Below are 20,933 nucleotides of genomic sequence, written 5' to 3'. Positions count from 1 at the left end.
TATGTATGTTCCAGCATCTCGTCCAAACGGCTAAAGATATTAACGTGAAACTTGGCACACATGTTACTTATATGTCAGCAACAAACATAGGATAGGTGATTTAACCCTTAATCACCCTCATTTGCCAGGGGCAGGGGTTTTGTTTAACCCCTTAAGGACCAGGCCAATTTTCACTGTAGGACCAGAGCGTTTTTTGCACATCTGACCACTGTCACTTTAAGAATTAATATCTCTAAAACGCTTCTACCGAATATTCTGATTATGAGACAGTTTTTTCGTGACATATTCTACTTTATTTTGGTGGTAAATTTTCGTCGTTACTTGCATCCTTTTTTGGTGAAAGATCCCAAAATTTCATGAAAATTTTGGAAATTTAGCATTTTTCTAACTTTGAAGCTCTCTGCTTGTAAGGAAAATGGATATGCCAAATACATTTTATTTTTATTCACAAATACAATATGTCTATTTTATGTTGGCATCATAAAATGGACATATTTTTACTTTTTGACAAAAATTAGAGGGCTTCAAAGTAGAGCAGCAATTTTCAAAAATTTCATGAAAATTGCAAAATCTGAAGGGACAGATGTTACAGAACTACAACTCCCAGCATGCCTGGGCAGTCTAGGCATGCTGAGAGTTGTATTTTGGCAACATATGGAGGGCTACAGTTTGGGCACCACTGTAACAGTGGTCCCCAAACTGTGACCCTCCAGATGTTGCAACACTACAACTCCCAGCATGCCCAGACAGCCTTTGGCTGTCTGGGCATGCTGGGAGTTGCAGTTTGGCCTTCCTAGTGGTTGCCACAGTAAAGATCACTTTACTTTCACATTCATTTCCCCCGTCGCTTCCCTACCTGAGCCAGGATCCAGCAGTCTGAAGTGACGATCAGCTGTTCCCAGGCATCTTCTCCTGCAGGTACCGACCTCCATCTTCTCCCCATGTTCCCCGCGACATCCAGGGGTGGGCTGTCCTGCTCTGCCATTGGTCAGAATCAGTTCTGACCAATGGCAGGGGATAGGAGGAGATCGCATCACTGCGACCTCACTCCTACCCTGCAAGATGATCTGGGCTGTCACTGACAGGTCAGATCATCACTATTTTGTGGGTGATCGGGTCACCAGAGACCCGATCAGCCCGGAATAGCAGAAAATCGCATGTCTGAATTTACATGCGATTTTCTGCGATCGCCGACATGGGGGGGTCTCAGGACCCCCCTCAGTGTTTGCCTCGGACGCCTACTGAACGATTTCAGCAGGGGCGCGGCGGGATGCGAAATTCCCACGGACGTATGAGTACGTGCCTGGTCCTTAAGACCCAGGGTGTAGGGACGTACTCATACGTGCCTGGTCCTTAACCCCTTAAGGACCAAGCACGTATGAGTACGTCCCTGCACCCTGGGTCTTAAGGACCAGGCACACACTCATACGTCCGTGGGAATTTCGGTCCCCGCCGGACAGGGACCGGACCGAGGTGTCTGCTGATATCGATCAGCAGTCACCCTGCGCAAATGCCCAGGGGGGTCATCACACCCCCCCATGTCGGCGATCGGCGCAAATCGCAAGTGAATTCACACTTGCGATTTGCGCGATTCCGGGTCATTACAGGTCTATGGTGACCCAGCAAACCGGAGTCTAAGACACCCAAAATCCCCCTGAAGAGATAGGAGTGAGGTGGCAGGGGTGCCAGCCCTCCTATCCCTGCTATTGGTGGTCTAGACGCGACCACCAATAGCAGATCGGGGGCAGGGGGGTTAACTTTCGTTTTCCCCGTCCTGTCCACCCACAATAGGCGTCGGAGATCGGCGGGCGGCGATGTCGTGCAGCAGGCTCCCTGGATCCAACGGAAACCGGTAAGTTGCCTAGCAACATCTGGAGGGATGCAGTCCGAGACCACTATATAGTGGTCTCTATACTGTAGCACTCCAGATGTTGCAAAACTATAACTCCCAGCATGCCCAGACAGCTGTTTGGGCATGCTGGGAGTTGCAGTTTTGTAACAGCTGGAGGGCTACAGTTTGAGACCACTATATGGTAGTCTCTGAACTCTAGCCCTCCAGATCTTGCAAAACTACAACTCCTAGCATGCCCACACAACTGTTTGCTGTCTGGGCATGCTGAGATTTGTAGTTTTGCAGCATCTGGAGTGCCACAGTTTGCAGTGGTCTCTATACTGTAGCTCTCCAGATGTTGCAAAACTGCAAATCCCAGCATGCTGTGAGTTGTAGTTGCGATCCCTCCAGCTGTTGCATAACTACATCTCCCAGCATGCCCTTCGGTGATCAGTACATGCTGGGAGTTGTAGTTTTGCAACAGCTGGAGGCACACTGGTCGGAAAATATTGAGTTAGATAACAGAACCTAACTGACGTTTTCCAACCAGTGTGCCTCCAGCTGTTGCAAAAGTACAAGTTCCAGCCTGCATGGTCTGTCAGTACATGCTGGGAGTTGTAGTTTTGAAACAGCTGCAGGTTTGCCCCCCCATGTGAACGTACAGGGTACATTCACACGGGCAGGCTTACAGTAAGTTTTCTGCTTCAAGTATGAGCTGCGGCAAATTTTTCGCCGCAGAGCAAACTCCTAGCAGGGAACTCACTGTAAACCTCCGCCATTGTGAATGTACCCTAAAAACACTACACTACACTACCACATAATAAAGGGTAAAACACAACATATATACCCCCTTACACTGTCCCCTCCAATAAAATTAAAAACGTATTGTACGGCAGTGTTTCCAAAACGTAGCCTCCAGCTGTTGCAAAACAACAACTCCCAGCATTTCCGGACAGCCACTGACTGTCCAGACATGCTGGGAGTTTAGCAACAGCTGGAGGCACCCTGTTTGGGAATCACTGGCGTAGAATACCCCTATGTCCACCCCTATGCAATCCCTCGGGAGAAATTACACTACATATTTTGGGGGGCTTTTTCTCCTTTTACCCCTTATGAAAAGGAAAAGTTATTTTTTACACTAACATGCTGGTGTTGCCCTTTACTTTTTATTTTCACAAGAGGTAAAAGGAAAAAAAGACCCCCAAAATTTGTAACGCAATTTCTCCTGAGTACGGAAATACCCCAGATGTGGGCGCAAAATGATCTGCGGGCGCATAACAAGGCTCAAGAGTGAGAGCGCACTATGTACATTTGAAGCCTAAATTGGTGATTTGCACAGGGGTGGCTAATTTTACAGCGGTTCTGACATAAACGCAAAAAAATAAATACCGACATGTGACCCCATTTTGGAAACTACACCCCTCACGTAACAAGGGGTATAGTGAGCCTTAACACCCCACATGTGTTTGACAAATTTTCGTTAAAGTTGGATGGAAAAATGAAAAAAAATAATTTTTTTCACTAAAATGCTGGTGTTACCCTAAATTTTTCATTTTCAAAAGGGAAAATAGGAAAAAAGCCCCCCAAAATTTGTAACCCCATTTCTTCTGAGTAAGAAAATACCCCATATGTGGATGTAAAGTGCTCGGCAGGCGAACTACAATGCTCAGAAGAGAGGGAGCGCCATTGGGATTTTGAAGAGAAAATGTGTCCGGAATTGAAGGCCACGTGTGTTTACAAAGCCCCCATAGTGCCAGAACAATGGACCCCCCAACATGTGACCCCATTTTGGAAACTACACCCCTCACGTAATGTAATAAGGGGTACAGTGAGCATTTACACCCCACAGGTGTCTGACAGATTTTTGGAACAGTGGTCCGTGAAAATGAAAAATTAAATTTTTCATTTGCTCAGCCCACTGTTCCAAAGATCTGTCAAATTCCAGTGGGGTGTAAATACTCACTGCACCCCTTATTAAATTCTGTGAGGGGTGTAGTTTCCAAAATGGGGTCACATGTGGGGGGTCCACTGTTCTGGCACCACGGGGGGCTTTGTAAACGCACATGGCCCCTGACTACCTGTTACGCCTAGCGCTCCGGGTCCCCGCTCCTCCCCGGAGCGCTCACGGCGTCTTTCTCCCTGCAGCTCCCCGGTCAGTCCCGCTGACCGGGAGCGCTGCACTGTCATGGCCGTTGGGGATGCGATTCGCACAGCGGGACGCGCCCGCTCGCGAATCGCATCCCAGGTCACTTACCCGTTCCCGTCCCCTGCTGTCATGTGCTGGCGCGCGCGGCTCCGCTCTCTAGGGCGCGCGCGCGCCAGCTCCCTGAGACTTAAAGGGCCAGTGCACCAATGATTGGTGCCTGGCCCAATTAGCTTAATTGGCTTCCATCTGCTCCCTGCCTTTATCTGACCTCCTCCCATGCACTCCCTTGCCGGATCTTGTTGCCATTGTGCCAGTGAAAGCGTTTCCTTGTGTGTTCCTAGCCTGTGTTCCAGACCTCCTGCCGTTGCCCCCGACTACGATCCTTGCTGCCTGCCCCGACCTTCTGCTACGTCCGACCTTGCTTCTGTCTACTCCCTTGTACCGCGCCTATCTTCAGCAGCCAGAGAGGTTGAGCCGTTGCTAGTGGATACGACCTGGTCACTACCGCCGCAGCAAGTCCATCCCGCTTTGCGGCGGGCTCTGGTGAAAACCAGTAGTGACTTAGAACCGGTCCACTAGCACGGTCCACGCCAATCCCTCTCTGGCACAGAGGATCCACCTCCTGCCAGCCGGCATCGTGACAGTAGATCCGGCCATGGATCCCGCTGAAGTTCCTCTGCCTGTTGTCGCCGACCTCCCCACACTGGTCGCCCAGCAAGCCCGACAGATTGCCCAACAAGATCACCAGCTGTCGTACTTGACCACCATGACTCAGCAACTCCAGTCGCAGCTACAGCAGATTCAGTCTCAGCTACAGCAGCAGCAACCACCTCTTCCGCAGCGAGTGGCCACTCCTAGCCTCCGCCTGTCCTTGCCGGACAAATTTAATGGGGACTCTAAGTTTTGCCGTGGCTTTCTTTCGCAATGTTCCCTGCATTTGGAGATGATGTCGGATCAGTTTCCTACTGAAAGGTCTAAGGTGGCTTTCGTAGTCAGCCTTCTGTCTGGAAAAGCCCTGTCATGGGCCACACCGCTCTGGGACCGCAATGACCCCGTCACTGCCTCTGTACACTCCTTCTTCTCGGAAATTCGAAGTGTCTTTGAGGAACCTGCCCGAGCCTCTTCTGCTGAGACTGCCCTGCTGAACCTGGTCCAGGGTAATTCTTCCGTTGGCGAGTACGCCATACAATTCCGTACTCTTGCTTCTGAACTATCCTGGAATAATGAGGCCCTCTGCGCGACCTTTAAAAAAGGCCTATCCAGCAACATTAAAGATGTTCTGGCCGCACAAGAAACTCCTGCTAACCTGCATGAACTCATTCATCTAGCCACTCGCATTGACATGCGTTTTTCTGAGAGACATCAAGAGCTCCGCCAGGAAAAAGACTTAGATCTCTGGACACCTCTCCCACAGTCTCCACTGCAATCTGCGCCTAGGCCTCCCGCCGAGGAAGCCATGCAAGTGGATCGGTCTCGCCTGACCCTGGAAGAGAGGAATCGCCGTAAGGAAGAGAATCTTTGTCTGTACTGTGCCAGTACCGAACATTTTTTGGTGGATTGCCCTATCCGTCCTCCACGTCTGGGAAACGCACGCTCGCACCCAGCTCTCGTGGGTGTGGCGTCTCTTGATGCTAAGTCGGCTTCTCCACGTCTCACGGTGCCTGTACGGATTTCTACTTCAGCCAGCTCTTCCCTCTCAGCCGTGGCCTGCCTGGATTCTGGTGCCTCTGGGAATTTTATTCGGGAGTCCTTGGTGAATAAATTCCGCATTCCGGTGACCCGTCTTGTCAAGCCACTCCACATTTCCGCGGTCAACGGAGCCAGGTTGGATTGCACCGTGCGTTACCGCACGGAGCCCCTCCTAATGTGCATCGGACCTCATCACGAGAAAATTGAATTTTTGGTCCTTCCCAATTGCACTTCCGAAATTCTCCTTGGACTACCCTGGCTTCTACACCATTCCCCAACCCTGGACTGGTCCACTGGGGAGATCAAGAGTTGGGGTCCCTCTTGTTCCAAGGACTGCCTTAAACCGGTTCCCAGTACTCCCTGCCGTGACCCTGTGGTTCCTCCTGTATCCGGTCCCCCTAAGGTCGTTAGGGACTCTGCCTGCCACAGAAAATGCCTCTCCCCCCCTCCCAGTCCACTCAGGCAAGCCTCGGTACCTCCTCATGGCCCTCGTCCTGGTGTCACACTGCCCCGCGCCAGGCCTCGCCCTCTGCCCTCCCTCCCCATTCCCACTCCTGCTGTACTGCCTGCCATTGAGGAAACCATCCATTCCTTCCCGGTGTCCTCATCCCAGGGGAGGCAGTCACCGGACAAAAAAAAGGGGAGACCTAAGGGGGGGGGTACTGTTACGCCTAGCGCTCCGGGTCCCCGCTCCTCCCCGGAGCGCTCACGGCGTCTTTCTCCCTGCAGCTCCCCGGTCAGTCCCGCTGACCGGGAGCGCTGCACTGTCATGGCCGTTGGGGATGCGATTCGCACAGCGGGACGCGCCCGCTCGCGAATCGCATCCCAGGTCACTTACCCGTTCCCGTCCCCTGCTGTCATGTGCTGGCGCGCGCGGCTCCGCTCTCTAGGGCGCGCGCGCGCCAGCTCCCTGAGACTTAAAGGGCCAGTGCACCAATGATTGGTGCCTGGCCCAATTAGCTTAATTGGCTTCCATCTGCTCCCTGCCTTTATCTGACCTCCTCCCATGCACTCCCTTGCCGGATCTTGTTGCCATTGTGCCAGTGAAAGCGTTTCCTTGTGTGTTCCTAGCCTGTGTTCCAGACCTCCTGCCGTTGCCCCCGACTACGATCCTTGCTGCCTGCCCCGACCTTCTGCTACGTCCGACCTTGCTTCTGTCTACTCCCTTGTACCGCGCCTATCTTCAGCAGTCAGAGAGGTTGAGCCGTTGCTAGTGGATACGACCTGGTCACTACCGCCGCAGCAAGACCATCCCGCTTTGCGGCGGGCTCTGGTGAAAACCAGTAGTGACTTAGAACCGATCCACTAGCACGGTCCACGCCAATCCCTCTCTGGCACAGAGGATCCACTACCTGCCAGCCGGCATCGTGACACTACCATTCCAAACAAATTCACTTCTTCAAAAGCTCAATGGCGCTCCTCCTCTTCTGAGCATTGTAGTTCGACTGCAGGGCACTTGACGTCCACACATGGGGTATTCCATACTCAGAAAAAATGGGGTTACAAATTTTGGGGGTATTTTCTGCTATTAACCCTTGCAAAAATGTGAAATTTGGGGGGAAACACACATTTTAGTGAAAAATGTTTTATTTTTTTTTGCAAAAGTCGTGAAACCCCTGTGGGGTATTAAGGCTCACTTTATTCCTTGTTACGTTCCTCAAGAGGTCTAGTTTCCAAAATGGTATGCCATGTGTTTTCTTTTTTTGCTGTTCTGGCACCATAGGGGCTTCCTAAATGCGACATGCCCCCCGACCAAAATTTGCTCTCAAAAAGCCAAAATGACTCTTCTCTTCTGAGCATTGTAGTTTGCCCGTAGTGCACTTCAGGTCAACTTATGGGGTCCCTCCATACTCAGAAGAGATGGGGTTACAAATTTTGGGGGGTATTTTCTGCTATTGACCCTTGCAAAAATGTGAAATTTGGGGGGAAACACACATTTTAGTGTTACGTTCCTCAAGGGGTCTAGTTTCCAAAATGGTATGCCATGTGTTTTTTTTTTTTTTTGCTGTTCTGGCACCATAGGGGCTTCCTAAATGCAACATGCCCCCCAAAAACCATTTCTGAAGAACGTACTCTCCAAAATCCTCTTGTCGCTCCTTCGCTTCTGAGCCCTCTACTGCGCCCGCCGAACACTTTACATAGACATATGAGGTATGTGCTTACTCGAGAGAAATTGGGCTACAAATAAAAGTATACATTTTCTCCTTTTACCCCTTGTAAAAATTCAAAAATTGGGTCTACAAGAACATGCGAAAAAAATGAAGATTGTGAATTTTCTCCTTCACTTTGCTGCTATTCCTGTGAAACACCTAAAGGGTTAAAACACTTACTGAATGTCATTTTGAATACTTTGGGGGGTGCAATTTTTATAATGGGGTCCTTTATGGGGTATTTCTAATATAAAGACCCTTCAAATCCACTTCAAACCTGAACTGGTCCCTGAAAAATAGTGAGTTTGAAAATTTTGTGAAAAATTGGAAAATTGCTGCTGAACTTTGAAGCCCTCTGGTGTCTTCCAAAAGTAAAAACACGTCAATTTTATGATGCAAACATAAAATAGACATATTGTATATGTGAATCAAAAAAAATGTATTTGGAATATCCATTTTCCTTACAAGCAGAGAGCTTCAAAGTTAGAAAAATGCAAAATTTTAAATTTTTTCATAACATTTTGGGATTTTTCACCAAGAAAGGATGCAAGTTACCACAAAAATTTACCACCATGTTAAAGTAGAATATGTCACGAAAAAACAATCTCGGAATCAGAATGATAGGTAAAAGCATTCCATAGTTATTAATGTTTAAATTGACAGTGGTCAGATGTTCAAAAAATGCTCTGGTCCTAAGGTGTAAAATGGCCTGGTCCGTAAGGGGTTAAGGGGTTAAAGTCCCATACAAGACTATGGGAAATATATGTTTCTGCATAACTTCCAAACGGCTGGAGATATTTCGATAATACTTGGTCACATGTTTCTCATATGTCCACTTAAAATATAAGATAGTTATTTTAACCCTTAACTACCCCCATTTGTGAGGGTCAGGGTTTTTGTTTAAAGTCCTATGCAAATCAATGGGAAATGTAGGTTCCCACATAACTTCTGTACGGCTGGAGATATTTCAATACCTGGGACACATCTAACAGTTTGAGATATGAGGATGGGATATGAGGTCGAAATAGGAGGTCGGGATAGGAGGTCGAGATACGAGGTTGAGATATGAGGATGGGATATGAGGTCAGGATAGGAGGACGGGATAGGAGGTCGAAATAGGAGGACAGGATAGTTGGTCGACATAGGTTGAGATAGGAGGTCGGGATAGATGGATGGGATAGGAGGTCAAGATAGGAGGTCGGGATAGATGGACGGATTAGGAGGCCAGGATATGAGGATGGGATAGGACGTTGGGAAAGGAGGTCGGGATAGGAGGTCGGGATATGGGGTTGGGATATGACTACAATATATGAGGACGGGATATGAAGTCAAAAGCTTCCTCCTTTGTTTATTTTCCTCCCCAACAAGGATTAGGAAGGAAAAACTGGGCAACCGAGGGTACTCCGCTAGTATATATATATGAAAGGATGCAAGTTACCACAAAAATTTACCACCATGTTAAAGTAGAATATGTCACGAAAAAACAATCTCGGAATCAGAATGATAGGTAAAAGCATTCCATAGTTATTAATGTTTAAATTGACAGTGGTCAGATGTTCAAAAAATGCTCTGGTCCTAAGGTGTAAAATGGCCTGGTCCGTAAGGGGTTAAGGGGTTAAAGTCCCATACAAGACTATGGGAAATATATGTTTCTGCATAACTTCCAAACGGCTGGAGATATTTCGATAATACTTGGTCACATGTTTCTCATATGTCCACTTAAAATATAAGATAGTTATTTTAACCCTTAACTACCCCCATTTGTGAGGGTCAGGGTTTTTGTTTAAAGTCCTATGCAAATCAATGGGAAATGTAGGTTCCCACATAACTTCTGTACGGCTGGAGATATTTCAATACCTGGGACACATCTAACAGTTTGAGATATGAGGATGGGATATGAGGTCGAAATAGGAGGTCGGGATAGGAGGTCGAGATACGAGGTTGAGATATGAGGATGGGATATGAGGTCAGGATAGGAGGACGGGATAGGAGGTCGAAATAGGAGGACAGGATAGTTGGTCGACATAGGTTGAGATAGGAGGTCGGGATAGATGGATGGGATAGGAGGTCAAGATAGGAGGTCGGGATAGATGGACGGATTAGGAGGCCAGGATATGAGGATGGGATAGGACGTTGGGAAAGGAGGTCGGGATAGGAGGTCGGGATATGGGGTTGGGATATGACTACAATATATGAGGACGGGATATGAAGTCAAAAGCTTCCTCCTTTGTTTATTTTCCTCCCCAACAAGGATTAGGAAGGAAAAACTGGGCAACCGAGGGTACTCCGCTAGTATATATATATATATATATATATATATATATATAAAACTCAACGTGTGTATGTATGTGTGTATGTATGTATGTTCCAGCATCACGTCCAAACAGCTAAAGATATTAACATGAAACTTGGCACACATGTTACTTATATGTCAACAACAAACATAGGATAGGTGATTTAACCCTTACTAACCCTCATTTGTCAGGGGCGGGGTTTATGTTTAATGTCCCATACAAGTCAATGGGAAATATATGTTACTGCGCATAACTTCCAAACGGCTGGAGATATTTCGATAATACTTGGTCACATGTTACTTATGTCCACCTAAAATATAGGCTTGTTAATTTAACCCTTAACTACCTCCATTTGTGAGTGTCTGGGTTTTTGTTTAAAGTCCCATGCAAATCAATGGTAAATGTATGTTCCCACATAACTTCCGTACGGCTGGAAATATTTCAATACCTGGTACACATATTACGGGTCGGGATAGGAGGTCGAGATAGGAGGACGGGATAGGAGGTCGGGATAGGAAGTCAGGATAGGAGGTCAGGATAGGAGGTCGAGATAGGAAGTCAGGATAGGAGGATGGCATAGGAGGACGGGATATGAGGTTAAGATATGATGACGGGATATGAGGTTGGGATATGACAACTATATGAGAGGACGGAATATGAAGTCAAAAGCTTCCTCCTTTGTTTATTTTCCTCCCGAACAAGGATTAGGAAGGAAAAACCGGGCAATGCCGGGTACTCCGCTAGTTGTAAATAAATGTTACATTTAAATTTTGCGTCTGACAGTTACATAACCAGATAGAAAGCAATAGAGGGCTGGTGAGTCTCTCCCCCAGATCAGCATTCAGACTAATATACCTTGAGCTGACCCCACCCCTTTTGTGGTGCACTTTAAAAAACAGCATTCATTTTAATCCCTCCAATGAGTACCATTCCATCATCTCTTCATGAAATGTTGTCTATCAGTGTCTGACATATGGAGTGCGATGAAGGCCCGCCATTTACTGTAGAACACCTTACTTTTTTTTTGTCAGGATCTTTGACCATATCAATGCGATGCAGCTTGCCCATAGTGAGAATTATTTCAGATAGTGTCAGTACTGAATCCTTGAGCCAGTGATGTAATAAGCATTCAACAGCTACTAACAGGGTCACATGGTTTGCCAACGTGAGCGAGGGAGACCCACACAGGTTGTAATGAAATATAAACTTAAGGGAGGTAAGGCTCAGTGATACTCTCCAAGTTTGAGACACAAAGGAATGTACCTCTTTCCACAAAGGATAGGGGTTAAGTGTCTGATTATGGGGGGGTCCGACTGTTTGAACCTCCTGTGCTTTTCTGCACAGCACCCAGACTCTTCCTAGGAACTCCATACATCTCTATGGGAGAGCTGGAGGTACAGTGTTCGTGTATCTCTGCCTCCCATAGAGATACATGGAGGGGGGCATGTTGACCACTGCTTTGTGCACCACAGTACTCTTAAAGGGGTACCCTAGGACATCTTATCCAAAGGATAGGGGATAAGATGCCTGATCGCAGGGGTCCCGCCGCTGGGGACCCCCGCAATCTTTCATGCAGCACCCCGCTATCATCAGCCTCCGGAGCGAACATCGCTCTGGGTCTGATGAATCACGATCACAGGGCTGGAGTATCGTGACGTACAGCTCCACCCCCCCCCGTGTGACGTCACACTCCGCCCCCTCAATGTAAGCCTATGGGAGCGGGCGTGGCAGCTGTCAAGATCAAAAAGGGCCAGAGTACCCCATATTACTCCTTTAAAATAGACAGACAGACAAAATCACTGCATCACTCATCTGGAGGCAGCTTATAATTTTGAGAACTAAAGAATGGGACAATTAAAATCCAATTTGTCCTATCATTTATTCATCATTTATATCATCTATTAGAAGAATCAGAAGGCCCCTATAAGCACAGGAAATTGGCAGGTTCGGATGATTTATTCTAACATATATGAGGACCTTTAGATGTGCCTTGTGCCCCAGGAAGCACCAAATGCCACTGAAAGCACCAAAAATCTGCACTTCAGCTCACTGCATACTATCTTCTGAATTGACTGAATGTAACTGGTTTGTTTGTTCAATAGCTTAGCATTTAGGGGCCCTCTTTAAAGGGGTTATTCACCATAAGGTGATTTTAGTACTTACCTGCCAGAACTGGGTATTTCTTGTTGGATTTTGTTCTCTAAACTACACATCCCACAGTTCCATGCTTGAAAGTTTGAGAACACTTTCCTTTCTCCCACATATCAACCACCATACCCATTGAAACACAGTGTTTTCTAACCAGGGGGCCTACAGCTGTTTCAAAATTGAAGCAGTATAGGCTCCCCCTGATCATCTGACTAATGATGTCAGGTCTTGCCGCACTGCCACCTGGGAAATCCCGAGAGATGAGTAATTTTGTATGCTGTTAAAAATAAATATTGGGGCAATAATCACAGAAGAATTGTGAGCAAACCGTCACACACAGGTACAGACACTATATTATGAACTACACTAACTTTACAGCCCCTGTAGCATAGTCAAATAAAAAAAGATCCTGGAATACCCCTTTAACCCCTTCCCGCTATGGGACGTATGCATACATCCCAGCATCCAACACGTTCGCGCAATGGGACGTATGCATACATCATAGAGATCTCCTGCACTGCCGCAGGCAGCTCAATAGATTGGCAGCGGGACCCGGCTGTCAATCACAGCCAGAGTTCCGCCGCAGCTGCCAAGGCCGCGATCGCGCCGATCCCGGCAGCATTAACCCCATAGATGCCGTGATCAATCCTGATCACGGCATCTATGGTGTTGACAGTGCTCTCCCCCTGTTCACCAGCGGCGGTGCCGCGATACGATCGCGGGTCGCCGTTGGTTGCTATGGCAGCAGGAGGTCAGATCATGACCTCCTGTCTGGCTTCTACAGAAGCCTGTGAGATCCAGCTAGAGGCTGGATCGCACAGGCTGTACTGTGTGCAACTCATCAGGTCATACTGTGCTGCAGTACAAATGTATTGCAGCATAGTATAACCTGTAAAAAATGTTATAAAAAGTTCTTCAATAAAAGTATGAAGTGTAAAAAAAAATATAAAAAAAATGCCCCTTTCCCAATAAAAGCCCTGTATTATCACCAAAAAGTTCAAAAATACAAAGGTATTGCCACGTCCATAATGACGTGTACTATAAAACTATAATGTAAATCATCCCGTACGCTGAACCCTGTAAAAAACCAACAAAAAAGCGCAAAATTTACCAATTTTGGTACAAATAGTAGAATTAAAAAGATCAAAAGGTAGCATGTTAGCAAAAATTATACCAATGAAAAGTACAGCTCATCCGGCAAAAAATAAGCCCTTACTCAATGGCATCGGATAAAAAATAAAAAAGTTACGGCTGTTGGAATATGAATGGTAGAAAAAGAATTTTTCTCTGAAAAGGAAAAAGAACCTAGAAAGCTATATAAAATGGGTATCGCCATTATCGTACTGACCCACAGAATAAATATAACATCACTTTTACCACACAGCGTACACCATTAAAAAAAAATGCCAGAAATGTTCCAGTTTTTCACAATATTTTGGAGTTTTTCACAAAAATTTCTGCATGTGTCAACAAAAATGCACCACTTATATAAAGTACAATATGTGATGAAAAAAGGATATCAGAATCGCTCCACTCAGAAAAAGCGTTCTAAAGTCATTACATTGAAAGGGACACATGTCAAATTTTTTAAAAAAGAGCCTGGTCATTAGCTCCCACCATCCTATATTTTTTTTTTGCTAGCCCGTTCCCCCCTCCCCCGCTATGGCACTAGCCCATTTCCTCCTCCCCCCCCCCGCCCCGCCTACCCCGTTCCCTCATTACACTTGCAGTTACTGCAGAGTCCGGCAGCGGGCGTGCAGGGACAGCGGCGGCAACGAGGCGGCGGCGGCAATGTGCGGGAGGAGTGGCCTCCCAGCCAGTGGCCGGGGATCCAATGCCCTCGCTCCCGTCTGTCTGATTGACCGGCAGGGAGCGAGTGCAGCCTAACTGAAAAAGGACTGATTGCCACTCCAAAATCAGTCCTTTTTCAGTAGCCGGTTTTTAAATGTAAATTAAACCTTTTTAATGAAAAAAATAATAATAAAAGTATAGTATAGATATGTTGTAGTACATAAGTACTACAACATATCAAAAAATAAAGTTGGTGACAGTGCCCATTTAAGGGGTTAAACGTTGCCTAAGACCACGCTTGGTACCAGCTGGTAAGGAAGGGGGCCTGTTTACTTACATGCATATAATAACCTATATGTATGCAATCTATGCACAGATCATATTCATATAGGCTTATAGATGGATATCAGAACTAAATCCCTTTAATTGTGTTCTTATAAAGACATACATAAAAATATGTCTGCTTAACTAAAAACCTTCTAAGTGTTCAAAGAGCACTTTGGTATATAAAAAAATTATCCCCTATCCTAAGGATAGGTGTTAAGTGTCAGATCCCGGAGGGTCCAACCGCTGGGACATCCGCCCCCCCCCCCCCCCCGCAATATTCCAAACAGGGCCCAGGCAGTCTGCAGGAAGGGGACATGTTCAACCACTGAACAAAGCGGCACCTGTTAAGCCCCCTCAATGGGAGAGCCACAGTGTGCTGCTTTTTGCAATCAATGGCTCTGCCATAACGCTGAAATGAGGGGGTGTGTTTGGGTGGTAGACACATGCTATTTGGACAGAGAGACGGGGCCCCGTACAGGAGATTGCAGAGGATCCCAGAAGTCGGACCCATGCTATCCTTAAGATGGGGGATACGTTTTTATATCCTGGAATTCCTCCTTTAAGGCAATATCACTATTTTGAACATTGACCTTGTGGGGGGCTCACAAAAGGCTTTCATGTTTTTCCAGACAACAACATTTTTTACAGAGGAAGAAGAAAGAAATACACCACAAATATGAAACAATGCCAAATGCTACAATTGTAACTTAAACAGCACGGATCTTTTCAGTTTTCTTGATCTCAAAGAGATCTGCTACCCTAAAAAAATTATGTTTTATTTATGTTCCATAAAATATTAGCACAGGGCTGTTACTAGCCCAAAGTGAGTAGTGTGACTGCCTTCTCATGCTGGATAATATGGGCAAAGCAGGGAAAGGGATAGTTGCATATGAGTTGAGATCAAGTACTTTCAGAATCCTTGCTGCTCCAGTGGTGGGTTGAGGGCAGAAATCCACAGTAGAAATGGGGGTCCAGTAAAATGATGTCAAAAAGAAAATGCTATTTTATTGAGTTCCCTTTAGGAGTTCATCTATTCACAGACTCAGTACTATACAGAGACATCTAGCATGTTTTGAATGCAGCCATATTCTTAGTTGTGTGCTCTGTGATGATTAATAACAGTATTCATACCTTACAGAAATTGCAGCTGACACAGGAAGCACCACTGTACAGAGAAAAAGTATGTGACATTTAATGTGTTTCCAGGGTATGTTTCATCCTCTTACTGCTAAAATGCTACCATATGATCTTATAGACATCTGTGTGCTACAGCAGAAAACTGTATTGTTTGCTCCTATATTTGTAAGTCATATGTAATATTTAATTTAAGTATTATTACTCCTTATTTGTCATCATGTTTCTGTTCTTAATTTTAATACTTAATTAAAAAAAATCTTAAGTATCTGTGTCCAAATAAAACTTGCTCGGCATTGCTCCACACCCCTCTTTACCATCCAATGGGCTTTTCACTACAGATAACACTCCCTATGAAAATCATTAGAAGGCAGATGCACGTGCAGGGTGCTCGCCTTCTCAAATAACGTCTGGATTTCTTCTTTCTGCAATATTTTGTCAATGGCACTTCTCCAATAGATTGCAGGTGGTGAGGCTTTGAAAAACAGCAGACTGGAACACGTAGCTCTGTAACTGCATTTTTGTAAAAAAAAAAAAGAAAAATGTGTATACTGGCACTCACCAGATAAAATATTTATAACTTTATTAAACAATCATTAAAAATGAAAACAGGCAAAGAGAGAGCAACAGATAAGCTCCTAAGAGCCTGCTGGTGACAGCTGTTTCACAACTACACAGCTTTTTTTTTTTTTTACTTTATCTAGTAAGTGCCACTATACACTTTTTTTGTCTTGTTTTCATTTATTTTTTTTTTCATATTTTTTGTCTTATATATTATATTAGATGAGCACCACAGGTTTTGCCTTTTTTCTGCTATGTGTTTAGCCACACAAGATTTTGAATAATTAAAGAGTACCTCTCATGATCTTGTTAAATTTTATAATCCTCCCAGTTCACTGCCCCCATCATGATAAACCACCCCCTGCCTTTATTTTTAAGCTTTCTACCTTGATATTGCTCTGTATTTTCTGCTCAGTCTCAGTCAGATTCACAGACTGGAAAGGGGTGTTCCCCAGCAGGAGTGACATCATGTGAAGCCATATAGAGGACACTTCCTCATTCTGCTACACACAGCCCAGACCAGTTTAGTGTGAGATGAGCTATGATTGGCAAAAATTCGTTTTAATGAGAGTGCCCATTTAAGGTTATACCAAATTAGAGGTCAGGGCAGGTAATACAGGTACATGTTCAGAAGAATAGCCAAAGGTCGCAATCCAAGTGGTCCAGTAGAAGGCTGTTGGAGGCAGGAAAAGGTCAGTCTGATTCTCTTAATTTACACCCCTATTAGCAGTAGCCCCCTTTAGGTAGTAAAATCAGCAGCCCACTTTATGTACTATTTGCAGCCGTCCCCTTTAGGTATTATTAGCAGCAGCCCCCTTTAGGTATTATTAGCAGCAGCCCTTTTTAGGTAGTAATATCAGCAGCCCACTTTAGGTACTATTAACAGCAGTCCCCTTTAGGTATTATTAGCAGCAGCCCTTTTTAGGTAGTAATATCAGCAGCCCACTTTAGGTATTAATAGCAGCAGCCCACTTTAGATACTATTAGCAGTAACCCCTTTAGATATTATTAGCAGTATCCCCTTTAGGTACTATTAGCAGCAGCCCCTATTGTTAAAGGGGTATTCAGGGGCTAAGCCATCTTATTCCCTATCCAAAGGATAGGGGATAAGATGCCTGATCGCAGGGGTCCCGCTGCTAGGGACCCCCGTAATCTTCCACGCCGCACCCCGTTAGAATCAGCCCCCGGAGCGTGCTCACTCCGGGTCTGATTACTGGTGATCACGGGGACAGAGCATAGTGATGTCACGGCTCCGCCCCCGTGTGACATCACGCTCCGCCCTGTGTGACGTCACGCTCCGCCCCTTCGATGTAAGCCTATGTAGGGGGTGTGACAGATGTCTTAGCGCCGGAGTACTCCTTTAAGACCTGGCTCTAACATAGTCTGTAGCGTCTCTTCTCTCCTCCGGTCTGTGCTTCGGCACATGATGATCAAGCCCGTCGCTAAAGGACAGGTAAACCAAGCAATTGCTTGGGGCCCTGAGCTGGCCCGGGGCCCCAAGCAGAGCCGGTGCTTGTTGTGCTTCCTATATGCCAGGCGACTGCAGCACTCCTGGTCACCTCCAGAGTTTCTCCCATTCCCTGTAGCGTGGCCGAGCTCCTCTTCCTCCTGGCTGTCAATCCGGTTGGCTGCCGCGCAGTACAAGAACAGGAGATTCAGTTTCCTGTTCCCAGCCGGACTGACAGGAAGTGTACACTGAGTGCTCACTTCTTTTCAGCCAGGAGGTAGAGGAGCTCGGCCATGCTACAGGGTCCAGGGAAGGAGCCAGAGGAGGTAACTGAGAACATAGGTAGGGTAGGGAGGGGAAAAAACCAAGGGGGGAGTAAAAAAAAAAACATGGGGGGGGGGGGTAAGAAGGACAGGGGGAGTAAGAAGGACACGGGGGAGGGGAATAAGAAGGACACAGGGGGGAGTAAGAAGGACAGGGGGAGGGGTAAGTAAGAAGGACATGGGGAGGGGAATAAGAATGACACAGGGAGAGGGAGGTGGGAGTAAGAAGGACAGGGGGGAGTAAGCAGGAAATGGGGAGGGAATAAGAAGGAAACAGGGAGGGATAGTGGCGAGTAAGAAGGACACGGGGAGGGGAATAAGAAGGACACAGGGAGAGGGAGGGGGAGTAAGAAGGACAGGGGGGGAGTAAGAAGGACATAGGGAAGGGGAATAAGAAGGACACTGAGGGGAATGGGGGAGTAAGAAGAACAGGGGGAGGAGGTAGTAAGAAGGATATGGGGGAGGGGAATAAGAAGGACAGGGGGAGGGGGAGTAAGAAGGACACAGGGGAGGGGAATAAGAAGGACACAGAGAGAAGGAGGGGGAGGTAGAAACACAGGGGGAGGGGGAAGTAAGAAGGACATGGGGGAGGGGAATAAGAAGGACACAGGGAGAGGGAGGGGGGATTAAGGAGGACATGGGGAGGGGAAGAAGAAGGACACAGGGAGGGGGAGTAGTAAGAAGAACATGGGGGAGGGTGGCGTAGTAAGAAGAACATGGGGGAGGGGGAGTAGTAAGAAGAAGGACACAGGGAGGGTGGGGAATAGTAAGAAGAACATATGGAGGGTGGGAGTAGTAAGAAGAAGGACACAGGAAGGGTGGGGAGGAGTAAGAAGAAAATAGGGAGGGGGAGTAGTAAGAAGAAAATAGGGAGGGGGAGGAGTAAGAAGAACATGGGGCAGTAAGAAGAACATAGAGGGGGGGAAGGAGTAAGAAGAACACAGGGAGAGGGGGGGGGAGATGAGGAGAACGCAGGGATGGAAGAGGTGAGGAGAAGCGGAGATGAGGAGAACACAGAGAAGGGGGTGAGGAGAACATGGAGGGGGCGAAAAGTGTGGGTGAACTTAAACTGTATGGCTATGCTGTGGTTCCTGTAGGCTTTGCGTGCGTATGGTGTCTATTTTGCTTGGGGCCCCCAAATTCCTTCAAACGGCCCTGATGATGATGATGTCATCTCATGTGCCAGATCGCAAAGGATAGGTGTTCGGGCAGCCACAAAAGTGATTGCAAGGACAAGGAACCAATTGCTCTTCACACTGTCAATCAGCCAAGCACCGCATAAACTATAGGTGCGTCATTGACATGCGCTTATAGATAAATAATCTTTGACTGGACGGCCCTGGACGCAGAAAACCGCTGTGTAAACAGCACTCTTCTTCTTCTGTGCCGAGACTACTGCAGGGGCAGGCAGCTGCCCCCCCCCCAGAGCCATGACCACTTAAGAACAGTGACCAGCAGTGGCTTCTACTGTGGGATCGAGTGATCGCGCAACACCCCTGGGATCTGCTGCTGACACACTGTTTGGGAAACACTGCACTATGTACTCCTTCAGGTTTTGAGGCTCTGGTTCTGAGAAGGAGTAGTTACGACAATAAAGATAGTTGATGGGGTAAGACAGTCATACTGTGGATGGGGTGGTAGAATATCAGCCCCTTTCTTCTCAAACACATCTGAATATTCCTGGTATTTTTGTGCTAGGGGTGGACCAATGGTGATGGCTAAAAGAGACTGTTGTCTGCAGGGTGGTTATAGACATGTAGATTTACAATGAGGAGAGGAAAGTTTATGTTTGCCAGATTTCCAGTCAACAGAAGGGTTGTGTTTCTTCAGCCATGTGATAAGTGGGATAACAAGAAACGAGGGTGAGGGAACTATGTCCTATACAACCTGTTCTTCATGCTGTTTTCCCATGGTCATATGGGTTGGATGGGATTCCAAGGTGACAGGTTTTGAGTTTGCTTCCATCAACCATGTGGAGGAAAGAAGGATGTGTCTTGGTGCATGTTTGTTGACTGAGACATGCAGCAAGAGTCCAAGAAACAGCTGTTGGCACCTGGGTCTATAATGGCACCTGGGTCTATAGCTTGGTCTTGTTCCTGCCCAGCTGTAAGGAAACAGGAATAAGGAGAAATGAGGAAGCATCATAAACTGGCAGGTTGAGACATATAGTATGGGGTAAAAATGTACCCCTCTGTGGTTCTCCTTGCCCTTTTAACTGCTAATAGGCTTAGTCCGCAGGCCACCAATAACAGTTGAAAGTGCAAGGAGTATATCTGCATTGGTACCCTATGTTTGCTGGCCATAGTGGAGGGGAAAACATGGGCACAGAGTCTCTGGAGGATTCGGAGCATTGAGGCAGTGGAAGTAAGGAGCGTTACTTTTCTTACCTTCACGATAAGGCCCTCCAAAGTGGCATTTAAAGCGGAACTGCAGCCAAATTAAATTACCTTTATAAAGCACCACGTTAAATTTTTATAACTTTGTAATGTACAAGTGTAATCTTTGCTGAGCACTTACCCTATTCTCTCAGCTTTTCCTTCAGGCAGGAAGTCCAGTAGTTCTTAGCACACATGATGACAGTCGTCTCCACTTTGCTGGGTGCAGGCGACATGTCAATTTGCAATGTCACACTCCCTTTTGCTCAACTCTCGGAGTGTGAGATGGCCTGTGACTGGCTGAGGCGCACATACCTGCCCTATCGATAGCTACCCCCGACACGGCTCGACCACACAGGTAGCTGGGCAAGGCGAGGTACTGAAGGACAAGGCAGTAGCATAGTCAAACGAAGCAGAAGGTCAAGGCAGGTGGCAAAGGTGCGGAGTCTAATAACGTAGCGGAAGGTCTGGGAACACGAGTAAGGCTAACAGGCTATAAACGTTGCTTAATCTCAGGCTAGGGGCACTAAAGATCTGGCAGGGAAGTGTGGGAGGTGCAGGGTCTTTATAATATAGTGTCAGGTGCAAACAGTAATTATGGGCGTACTGGCCCTTTAAATTTCAGAGCTCCGGCGCTTGCACCCTAGGATACGGGGATACGCACGCCACAGCTGAGACACAGGAGAGGAGGCGGCAGTGGAAGGTACTAAACTAATA

The 20,933-nt window shown here is 46.8% G+C and overlaps 1 protein-coding gene across 8 annotated transcripts in view; it reads left to right on the top strand.

Moving 5' to 3' along the window:
- HPD (4-hydroxyphenylpyruvate dioxygenase) overlaps positions 1-20,933 on the top strand; it is a 183,333-nt gene that overhangs the window by 107,279 nt on the left and 55,121 nt on the right. For 3 of the 8 annotated variants that reach the window (XM_056535005.1, XM_056535025.1, XM_056535050.1), the window contains exon 2: positions 15,515-15,556. In XM_056535005.1, the coding sequence (XP_056390980.1) occupies positions 15,515-15,556 (42 nt within the window). Of the gene's footprint in view, positions 1-15,514; positions 15,584-15,959; positions 15,980-20,841; positions 20,920-20,933 lie in introns of those variants that run through there. The other 5 variants (XM_056535018.1, XM_056535019.1, XM_056534996.1 and 2 more) reach the window with 4 other exon arrangements.

The sequence above is a fragment of the Hyla sarda genome, chromosome 1, assembly GCF_029499605.1.
Source record: "Hyla sarda isolate aHylSar1 chromosome 1, aHylSar1.hap1, whole genome shotgun sequence".
NCBI classification, from domain to species: Eukaryota; Metazoa; Chordata; class Amphibia; order Anura; family Hylidae; genus Hyla; species Hyla sarda.
This window is presented reverse-complemented; position numbering and strand designations above follow the sequence as displayed.